The sequence below is a fragment of the Seriola aureovittata genome, chromosome 1 (assembly GCF_021018895.1).
Source record: "Seriola aureovittata isolate HTS-2021-v1 ecotype China chromosome 1, ASM2101889v1, whole genome shotgun sequence".
NCBI lineage: Eukaryota > Metazoa > Chordata > Actinopteri > Carangiformes > Carangidae > Seriola > Seriola aureovittata.
The window spans coordinates 2,051,333-2,063,167 of NC_079364.1; the positions used below are offsets into that span (position 1 = coordinate 2,051,333).

At 42.9% G+C, this 11,835-nt stretch overlaps 1 protein-coding gene across 8 annotated transcripts in view; it reads right to left on the reverse strand.

Annotated features, from left to right (window-relative positions):
- The window catches only part of LOC130169188 (serine/threonine-protein kinase BRSK2-like), a 141,051-nt gene extending 130,012 nt beyond the window's left edge, over window positions 1-11,039 (reverse strand). For all 8 annotated transcript variants that reach the window (XM_056375729.1, XM_056375695.1, XM_056375712.1 and 5 more), the window contains exon 1: window positions 10,548-11,039. In XM_056375729.1, the coding sequence (XP_056231704.1) occupies window positions 10,548-10,641 (94 nt within the window). In that variant the 5' untranslated portion in view covers window positions 10,642-11,039. The remainder of the gene's footprint in view (window positions 1-10,547) is intronic.
- Window positions 11,040-11,835: the final 796 nt, after the last annotated feature.

The following is an 11,835-nucleotide window of genomic DNA, read 5'->3' on the forward strand; positions in this document are numbered from 1 at the left end:
TGGACAACTTTGTGAGACGATACAGGAGAGATGTTCACCAGTATCAAAAGCGCTAATGTCAACAAACAAACGAGCTCCATGGAATCTCTGATCACTGCAAATGCCTTAGTGTTTTTACTTAACAACGGAAAGCTTTAAGTTATTCTGTGCAACAACCTTAAATATTTCCCTCAGCTAAGGAGAAATTCAACCTTATGTGTCACACTTAGAAAACTAAAGGTGCTTTGTGCAGCTGGCCCCTGGTTCTTTCTGCTGTTACGGTAACTAACGTGAGAGTGTAATTAATGACTAGACTAATTGTTTCAGTGCTGTCTTGATGGAAAAGCAGAGGAGAGACTCTTCCTGCTAAAACAGCCTCTTCTCTAACTGTATGTTTGCACCGGCAGTGTTGTTTAACCGACAGCAGATCAGCTACACAACTTCTCCTGCTGCAGCCTGAGCACCCTCAGCATCTCCACCTTAACAGGTGTCGTAATCAGGATGATAAGTGCTGATGATTGGACTGATAGAGCCCCATGGCAACGCTGCTGCCCAGCGGGGTCCCCAAACCTCATTCCCACCCCCTCCACCCCCCCGGCTGGTCCACAAGGACGTCATCGAAATTACATCACACACTCTCAATAGACTGCGCTGAATCCAATCAGAGCCGTCACGGCAGGTGGCAGCGAGGCCCCACATGTGCACACAAACATATCGAACTCATTGGCGCATATGTCTGCTCCGTGTTCACCGCTAACAACAAAACAATCACCTGCACTCATGTGACAATTTAACAAATTATCAAGCTGTGCATACACACTGCAGGAGTTGATTAAAGCTCTACCTACCACATCATCTACCTACAGTAACATAACACACATAGCTGACTGGGGGTAAACTCAGGACACAAGGCTGTGCACCAGAGGTAACGGAGGAGAGGGAGGGAGGGAGGAGACAAGAGAGCTCACTCTTCTATCTAAACTGAGAGATGGACAGATGAAACAAGTGGAGAGAAGGAGGTGAAGACTGGTACACTACAAACATACAGACCAACAAAACATCTGCTGAAGGACTAAAACCCTGGAACTGTCTGACTGGCTGTTTACAGCGGCCTTTACGTAACTTCTCTTTATCAAAACAGGTTCATGCAATTGGAAGAACTCAGTGTGAAAAACTTCACATGTAAAGTGAAGTGCGACGTTTCAGCCAGGCTGTGCAAATAAAGTCTTTTCTTACTTTCATCACAAAAGAGCAGGATATAACTTGCAGCCTTTTCAGAATTTCTACTGTATTTTTGATCTTTTTAACTTCTGCCATGTTTGTTTTACATGTATTCTTTAGTTTGCTGCATGTTTATGACAGTGGATGGTTGGATGAGGTCATTTCAGCTGCTGCTGGATACAAAAATACTGAGTTAATGTGTAACTTCAGTATCTGAACTGATATTGGAACTTCAGCAATCCAACATATTTTTCCCCAACATCCAAGCTCGCTTCAGTGGCTGTCAGTGTAAGAACTGCATTCAAACATCAAAATTCAGTTTATAATCAGACCGCAGAGCAGAAGAGCTGTGGCCCACATTTCCAATTTGTTCAACAAATACATGAACGAATTATCAGGCCAGCTGAGGTCCCTCGTAACATCAAACTCACAGATAAAGGTAAATAACTGGGACAGGAAAGAGTCTTTACGCTGATATAGATCAAATCAACAAAAAGAAACATCATAATTCTTCCTCAAACACACATTAGCTCATGAAAACCAATAACTTTAACATATCTGTACTGGACTGTTAGTGTCCGGTAGTGTTTATATTTTGGAGCCTTTATTAGAAAGTGAAACAGTCAGAAAGAGATGGGGAATGATGCACAACAAGGTTCCTTGACTTGACTCAAACCAAGGATGTTGCACAAGTTAAAAAGTAATGCCATTACTCTCCTTATTGCTGGACAGTGGAAGTAATCAGTTCGTCATTTGTGCTTTAAAACAGCTCCAACGCTAGAACTTGAATGCTCAACAGCTAGCTTAGCCCCAGCGACTGAGTGCAGCACCGCAGAAGTCCTGTGGATTATTCCTGCTGTCAGCTAAAAGCTACAACATGTAAATAAGACAACTTTAGAGCTACTGGGAGTCGCGTTCTGGTGTTTTGTTAGAGGTTACCCATCTCTCCACACCTCCAGCCCCTGAACCAAGCTGACATGTCCCAAGCGATCTGTCCAGAAGCTGGCCATAATAATGACAGCAGACAAACTGACCCATAAATTTAGCCGCAGCTAACACTGCTTACACTCCTTGTTACTGGGAAAAGAAACCACCACGAGGATGACTGTAATCCAGGCTCACACTGAGTTAACCGTAACCTGTGCAGATGTATTTTACAGGTTAATAGCGGTACAAACAGATATGTAATATGAGACGACTCTGGATCACCGACAAAGAAGAGTCGACATCCACAATAATCACAGCGTCAGGACATAAGTAATGTGAAGCAGTAACACACCCCCACACACTGAGACGCATTTTGGCGCTCGTGTCTTCAGCCACCTGAATATTTCAGCAGCAGCAGCGCAGGGAGACTCGTTAATGACTGACAGCCACGGGCAAGATGACAGCAATCTAAACTAACTCAACACTATGTGTCTGCGAGCAGCTCAAGGCGCCCCGGGAACACGCGAGCACTGCATCCCTGTTTGTGTGTGTGTGTGTGTGTGTGTGTGTGTGTGTGTGTGTGTGTGTGTGTGTGTGTGTGTGTGTGTGTGTGTGTGTGTGTGTGTGTGTGTGTGTGTGAGCCAGAGGCGAGCATGGCTCCAGCTAATTGAATCACACCAACAGCATCTCTCCATCGAGCCACACACACAACAAACAGACTTTGTTCTTCCTGTTCCCACGCTATCAAAGATTTTTTTGTATGATATGAAAATTGTTTTTACTTTCTTTTCTTGCATCATTAATTTGCTCAGCACTTCTAAGAACAGCGTTTATTATGGTCTGCTTTTATCCTGGCAACGGCTGCTCTTGTGCTCTTGATGAATCTCTCTCCCTGCACTGTAACATGGAGACAAAAGTGAATGTCGGAAGCAGAAATAGAGGAAATGTGTGTGTCAGAGCGGGTCACGGGTTTGACACTGACAGGGTCTGAGGGCAGAGGAAGTCGTATCGCAGTAAAGTTTGTTGAGCTCCTTGATTTTGGGCCATTTAAGTAAAATTTGACTCGACTACAAGATTCTTCCACAAACTACGACAAATTGACGCTTCTGTCAAAGCTTTGTTTACAACTTCTCAGTTTCTGTCTCTTCCCACGTCTTCACTTCTTTCTCCAGAACATCGTAGCATCTGTTTAAACAGGGGGTGGGGTGGTGTAATACTGAATGTGTCCTGTGAGGAGAAGCTGAGGATAATCTCGCAGACAGGGGGGGGGGGGGGTAAGTGAGCAATGTAAGGAAAACATAAGAGTGATAGAGAGATACAGAGCGAGAGAGAGAGAGAGAGAGAGAGAGAGAGAGAGATGGGGGTAGTTTATCAGTCATTGTTTAATGGCTCAGGCGTAACACACCCCCCCCCCCCCCCCTCTTCCAGGGCTGAGCGGAGGGGCCACGCAGATCTGGAGCAAGCATACCTCCAACCAGCCACAGAAGAGAGCATTCCTCCGGTTGCCGTGGTAACCGAGCCCTCAGCTGGTAGGCCGAGCAAGAGCGAGAGAACAATCCAAAAGGGATGTACTGTATAGGAAAAGGGGGAGACAGGAAAAGGGGGAGGAGGAGGTGGAGGAGGGTGTTTGACACTGCCCATAATTTTGATTACCCCCCCCCCCCGTGTCTGCAGAGAAACCCTCCCCACAGACTTCTGTCTACCAGCAGTCGTCCTCCCCCTCCTCCCCCAGCTCTGGAGCGCGCTCACTGCAACTACTCTGTTTTCAAATGTTGCCTGAGAAGACGCACAGCCGGGCATGATGGGAAACACCTCCGAGAGAAAGGAGAAACATGTTACAAAATAATGGAAAGTGTTATTTAGTGTATGTTTGTCAGCTGCACAACAGAAAAAAAAAAAAAAATAAAACCTTAGCGTTAAAACTAAAGCAACTGCACAATTACTGCTATAGAGACGTTAAATCAGCAGGAAACCAGGGATTTTATTTCCAGAAAATAACTGAAATTATGTTTTTCTTCATTTACCCAGGAAAGAGTTTTCTCTTCTGTTTCAGCTGCAAATTTTGACTAATGTGCAGAATCGTTTTTTACTCAATTTCAGCTTCATTTTCAATGTTTTATGTGATTTAGTCATACTGAATTAAATCATATTAGAAATGTGTTTCTCATACTTGTTTTTCTTCTGTATGCAGATGTGGTGTCATAAATATTATGTGCATTGTTTTGCATTTAATGCAGCATAATGAAGCAAACCCAGGAAGTCCAATAAAACACAGTGAAGGCACACACACACACACACACACACACACACACACACACACACACACACACACACACACAGGCTGTATATAGATATATATGCATACATACGCAGCGAGAGTGATGGGAGTGTTACCACCTGCAACCTGCTGATAATGAAGCTGTATTTCAGCCACCTAAAGGAAGCCATCTGTGCTGGGGCTCTCCCTGCTGCCTACACTACCCCCACTGAAAACACACACACACACACACACACACACACACACACACCACACACACACACACACACACACACACACACACACACACACACACACACACGGCTGCACTACTCTACTGGGGCCGAGGGACTACAGTCTTTAGGATGTTTCACGTCAATAATATGACACTTTCATTATAACACAACGGACACACACACACACACACACACACACACACACACACACATTTCCATTACAGGTTGCAGACAATTAAAAATGAAATGTGTCCTCGTCTTCCCTGCTGTAGTTTTACCTCAGAATCTGAGGATTTTGTGGACACTGATCCGTTTGTCAGCCATCTTTCTTTTGGTACATCAGTACATCCTGAGCAGCAAAGTTACGATTTTATATTTTACTTAATGTAGCTAATGTTATCGGGCTAATGTTTCACGCTACTGAAAAGAAAGCAGCTATACTCATCTGTTTCCCCATCACCCACATTCACACACACACACACACACACACACACACACACACTATATGTCTGAGAGCGTTGACAAGTCTATTCTTCAACTGTAAATTGTCCCGCTCTGAACATATTCCTTCGAAAATGTTTCATCATGTATGTGTTTATATAAAAAATGAATATGGACCCACAGGTTGTTATCGGGAAAATATCAATATCTGTATTGGCTCCAACAAAAAAATTATCCAGTATCCAGTACGGTAAAGCTAGCTAGCATCCTCTTACTGCTCAACACAATAGCTGTGTCCCAGTTCAGGGGCCGCATCCTTCGGAGGACCCAGTCTACGAAGGTCTGGCCCTTCGTAGCCGCCATAGACCGCGAAAAGCGTTGTGATGCGAAGCGTGGCTCCTGTCGCCTAGCAACCTTTACAACTAACTTTTTTTTCACAAAACTTGAGATTTTAAGGCCCTTGGTTTTAACAGTCGTACCGTTAGCAGCTGAACTGAGCTGAAACACAATACTGACACTGAAAAGTTTAATCCTCACGCTCTCTGTTGGTGTTGTTTGCTTTCATTAGCGGCTCGCAATGAATCTTGGGATAGGTTGGACCGCGAAGGATCCACCCGTCGGATCCTTTGTCAACCAGGAAAAGAAGGACGCATTTGAAGGTGCCCTCAAAATGGGACTGACTAATCGCGCCGCTGTGACGCAATCGGTCTTCAAATGCAGCCTCCGAGGGATTACGGCCTCTGAACTGGGACACTGCTAATGTATGCTAAAGTGTTAGCAAGCATCTACAGTAAGGTTAACTTACAATTAAAATCCATTGCAAATGACTTCTTTCAATTCTTTAATTAGAAAAATTCAAGCAATTGTTATCAGACATCTGTAAATCTGTTATGGGTTATAATATCTTGGTCATCAACAGATTGTTGAAACTCTCACGTGATGTTATTATATATTATGGGTTGGCTCTAAACCACAGCCAAAGACAAGCGACATGGTTCTTACATCTACGCACTTCAACTGCTTGGTCACCAACAATGTGTGAAGTGCTGGTCAAAGAAACAGAAGTGAGAACAGAGAGAGGACGAGAGCAGGAAGAGATTGGCGGCTGCAGTCGTGCGGTGATGAAGAGAGCGGCCATTGTCACAGGAGGAGGAATGAAACCATGACAACCATCCACTCTGTTGGCCAACACTTAGAAAATGAGCGCTGTATGGAGCCTGGGAAACCAGTGTCAAAAAAAAAAAAGGTTACCTCAACCCCCCTCCCAACACACATGAAAACAGACTGACTAATTGTTCAGAGTCAGCACAGCCTCTCGCCATTCAGCCGCGACCACCACACACACCATGAGGGCATTGTTCCAACTGCACGCTCATAACAACTTAGAGCTTCAAACTCTCCTCTGTGGTCACACAAGCAAACAGACGTACAGCAGCAACCACTTCACATCGCTTCTCTCTCAAGACACGACTAATTGTTTCATATTTTTTCTTTGTGTTGGCACATTTCGTCTTTCATTTACTGCACCGAGCCCCTGATTGATGTATTCAATGGTCATACGACAGGAAAACACACTCAGCCTTATAATAGAAGCTCAAAACTAACAATCACTTTCATTATTTCTTCCATCACTTGATTAATTGTTTAGTCAAAATGTCTAAAAAACAGTTAAAAATGTAAAAATGTAAAGAGAAAAGCAGAAAATCTTAATTAAAAAGCAGACTGTTGCCACTTTTGCTTGATTAACGATTAAATAACGATTAGAACTGTTGTTGACTGACAATCATTTTGGCACTAAAGATAACTGTACTTGCAGATAATATTTTCCAGGCTTTATCTATTTACCTTTATCTCGCCACTCGGCAGCCATCTTTGGCGTCACATACTTTTCTATTCAGGATCTTTAAGTGGTTTGTCTCTGATAACGTCACTGGCTTTATCAGCAAACATACACTTTTCCAGTCCTGCCCGCAACCTGTCCATTAAAAACGTATGTATTAAAATTTGATTTATAAACTATCCCAGTTGTACACTGTTTTTTATTGAGACAAACGATTTGTATTAATCAATATTTAATATTTAAGTACATTGGATTCTTTTCAATGAAAAATATGTTGATGTTCCCCAGAAATATTTAAAGGGTATTGTTTTAGTTTTGGCACTGACACTAAATTATTAATGATAATAATAGTAATAATAACTGTTAATAAGAGACATTGTAAGTTGTTTTTTTTTTCTAATGATGATTGATATTAATAAACTTTTAAAAAGTGACAGAATTATCCTTTAATAAGTGAACAGAGAAGGTCGCTGAATAATGTTTTAATTCAAACACAGTCACTGAAACATAATCCAAGCAAAGAGAATATACAGTAAATCAATGACTGTGATTTATTAGTTGGAAATTTACTTAGAAACAATTTGCCGTTACGTTGTGCTCCTTTGTGTATTAATATAAACTGTATCAGCAATCCCCTGTGTTTCCCACACACACACACACACACACACACACACAGAGTAACAAAGAGCGTGGGCTTGCCCTACACTTGTGGAGGTGGTTTAATGATATACGGACATCCCTGTCTGCCAGCTCAGCACCGCAGCCTTCGATTCATACTAACAGCCTCCAACAAGCAGACTATCACTCTTCTTCAGCCTGCACTACAGCCGCCTGCCCACACACACACACACACACACACACACACACACACACACACACACACACACACACACACACACACACACACACACACACACCACACACACACACACACACACACACACACACACACACACACACACACACATTGCTGCACATGGTGTCTACATCTCTACATGTATATGCACTTAACCACATTCACAAAGTGCACAAACACTCGTCGCAGCGTCGGAGAACACGAGCATTAGAGTCTGTGGGACATTTAAACTTGAGGTTTGTTTCAGGCTTGTGGAGTCACAGTCAGAGACGACGCTGCAGGAGCGTCAGACGTGTGTCCAAATATAACTGCACTTCATTCAGAGCGGGAAAAACCTCAGACAAACAAAGCAAAAACTATGGAAGTTAATGAGTATTAATGTAGAGCTACCATGAACATTACTGGTTAATGTGGTGATCAGTTTTTACATGAATTGATTAACTAAAAGTATCGAGCTGACAATTAAATTGTAATGCGAGATAAATGACTGAATAAATGATAACAGTTCTACCGATTGATTTTCTGCCAATCAGCTAAGAGACTGAATGATCAATAGTTGCTGCATATCCGGATAATTGAATTGCATTTTAATTAAGTGATTTCTTCATGATTTATTATTATTTCTTATTCATTTTCAGAGTTTCTAAAGGTAGTTTTTAGAAAGATAGAGATATAGTTTATTTATCCTCTAGGGGACGTTCAAAGTTCCAGTAGCTCGTTTGTAATAATAATAATAATAATAATAATAATAATAATAATAATAATAGTTCGTAATGAATAATAGTTAAATTAGTCCAGTTCATTTAATGTCAGTTGAAGAAAGTGTGTAGATGTAAAACAGCTTACAACAACTTGTACACCTGTCTCAATCACAGTTTGCACGCGTAGTCATTTTACTGGCAAAGTTAGAAACCTATAACATATACTGTATGTTTAATTAATCAGTGATTAAAATTAACCTGGTTCCAGACCTCTACATCACCACCGACATTTCCAGTTTGCTCACGTTTCACATAGCGCAGCTGCTACTTAGTTCATAGGACAGAAAGTTGTCCTCGGAGCAGAGCGGGAGGAGAGTGTGTGGAACCTTTAGTCCTCCACAGATTCAGATACTTTCATTAATCTCGTTAAAGAAGAAAACAAAGTGTCTGTGTGTCTTTTTGCGAGTTAAATGCACACTTCTGCAGCTTTACTCCATCTGCTAAGTAGAAGTATTGTGTGATTAATACAGCAGCAACAGAGCCAGCAACAATCCAACTCCAGCAGCCAGCTAATTGGTTGGTTATGAATTATTCACCCACCGAGGGAGCGGAGCGGCGAACGGCTCCTACCTGCTGGAACCGGACGAAGACACCTTGATCATTTTTGGCCGCATGTGATCACAGATGGTGGGGGTGTCTGAAAGTGTGCGGGGGTGGGTGGGGGGGACCTGGCCTGAGCCGTCCAGACGGTGTAGCACGTAGCTGCACTGACCACAGAAACAAATCACTGTGACGTTCAGGCAGGAGATGAACGCTGCTCATCAGTGAGCTGAGAGGTGGATCTGTCATTCAGCCGATCCGTCACTGATGTTAATGGATCACCACAAACTGCAGCCTCCAGGATGACCACGAGGACAAATCAACACGTCTCTCACATTAGGAACATTAGGAGGATTTATTGCATTGACTGCATTAGTTTTACCTAGGTGTTCCTAATAAACTGACAGCTGATATCACTTTGATAAGAAAAGTTTGTGGTTTATTGTTATTTTCTTGAAGGATTTTTATTGGTTTAACTAACTCAGATCAGATATTGAACTTGGATTTCTTTTTAACCTGCAGACCAGTGTAATAACCATCGCCTACACAGCTTGACTTGGTTTTCCAATGATCACTAGGGGAGTATCCAGTATTTTGTCAACTGTATTTATGTCAGGGGTCGTCTAAAGAATTTAAAAACTCTCATAAAAAGGTATTAAAAAAATCAATCAAACACCAGAATCCACTGCCTCCAAGTTTGAAACAGAAACAGCCCCAACAAAACCAGAACAGATTTTTTACCAGCATGACTCATGAAACACTTGACAATGAAGCTGGGAATGACACTTTTATACGAGTAGCCAGTGACAAAACGTCCACAAATAAACCAATAACAGGCTACAGAAGGCTTACATCATCAGCACCATGAAATATCAGCCCGCCTGCCATCTTATAACCCTCTGAGAGCGGGTCCAGAAACAGACCCAGCAGCAGGCTGCATCACCGAAACAAATATGCAGAAATGTGTGATGTTGCAGCTGCAGTGTGTGTGTGTGTGTGTGTGTCAAGCCATGAGTTCAATTTGGTGTGTGTGTGTGTGTGTGTGTGTGTGTGTGTGTGTGTAGGGACCGGACAGTGCAGCATCACCATCTCTTCTGCAGAGAGCGGGCCCATGTGACAGATGGATGCTATAACGGAATTAGAGACAAGAAAAATCACAAGGGCCCATTATCACCGAGCCCTCTCTGCCTGACAACAAGGATTAAAGGCGCACTACCACCACCACCACCATCATCATCATCATCATCATCATCATCATCGTCATCTCTCCCTGTATTCAGCAAAGCCGCATCCACCAGAAACATCACGCAATTATCAGGCATTTCCCTCCGCTTCCCCTCTCCCGCATCGGCACATTCAGAACACGCAGCGCCGACGCAAGAAATGTCAAACCCGTCATGATGTGAGCGAACCAGGCGCGGCGATGCTGAGGAGAGTCCCGACAGCATCATCCGCATCTGGGAGGTTTCAGAGGGGGGCTTTCACTAACCTGTCTGTCCTTTGCCCAGCGTCTTCTCCAAGCGGTACGGTCCCACATAGTTGGCGTAATGCCCGCTGTTGGCGTCCTTGCCCGACGATGACATTTTGTGGCGTGAACGGACTCAGCAGGGACTAATTTTTCTCACGGGTGTCCGAGTGGGACGCGTCTCTCAGGGGGCGAAAAGCGCAGTTCCGCGGGGCAGTGGAGTTCGCCTCGGTCGGCGTTCCCGTGTTCTCTGACTGCTGGTCGCTGCAATATTCGTCTCTCTCCCCCCAACCCCTACCTTGTGTGCGTGATTGCGTGTGTACGTGTGCGCGCGCGTATGTCTCCGCGTCCCGTAGCTCGCGGTCCTCCGCCGGTCTTGTCCTCGGTGCGGCTCAGATTGCGGTTTTGAATCTGGGTGTCATGGTGTTGGTGCCGGAGGAGCGGTGCGCTGCGGCCCCGTTGGGTGTGATCTGATGATGGGACAGCATCTACTGCTGCTGCCTGCCGCTCCAGCAGCCTGCGTCAGCGCACAGTCGATGTGAACGGACACTTCCGGTCGTCCCTTTCAAAATACAGGCCGGTCACCTCGCTGACGGGACTGCTGCAACGCTTGTTTGGTGATTGTCAAAGGGGGAAATGAAAAATCCATCACTGATCTTTGATTAATTGTAGTAGTTTGATAATATATTTATTAGTAATTAACAACCTATTTTTCCTACAGAGTAGAAACAAATCCCCAGTTAATTTCCTAATTAATCAATTAATAGTTTGGCCTACAAAATATTAAAATATTATATGATGGGGGGGGGAGACATCAAAACCATCAGAATTTGCAAATTTCAAAGTCCTCAAATGTGAGAACCTTGAAAATGTTTCACTTAAACAATTAATCAAAATCAAAATATATAAATTATATATCACAATAGCTGCTGATTTTTTAAATCAATTAAAAAAAAATTGTTAATTGTTTTGTTTAGATTTTCAATTATCCAACTAGATTTATAATGTTTCAAACTGATTTTATTCAAAAATTACAGTATTATTTTCTAGATCTTGGCAAAGAGTCTTTACAGAATTTTATTTCTACATTTCACCAATGCACAGTGGTGCACTAAATGTCCTAATGTTTGTTTGAATATCCCATTAAAACATTCAAAGTTTTAGTCCTCAGGACATAAAACAGAAAAGGTTTTAGTTGCAAATCATCGCAGCTATAATAATCAATATTTTAGCCATATCTGATTTCATTATAGATTTAAAAATTGAAATGAAAAAAAGAACTGTATCATTCTGTCATTAGTACAATACAAAG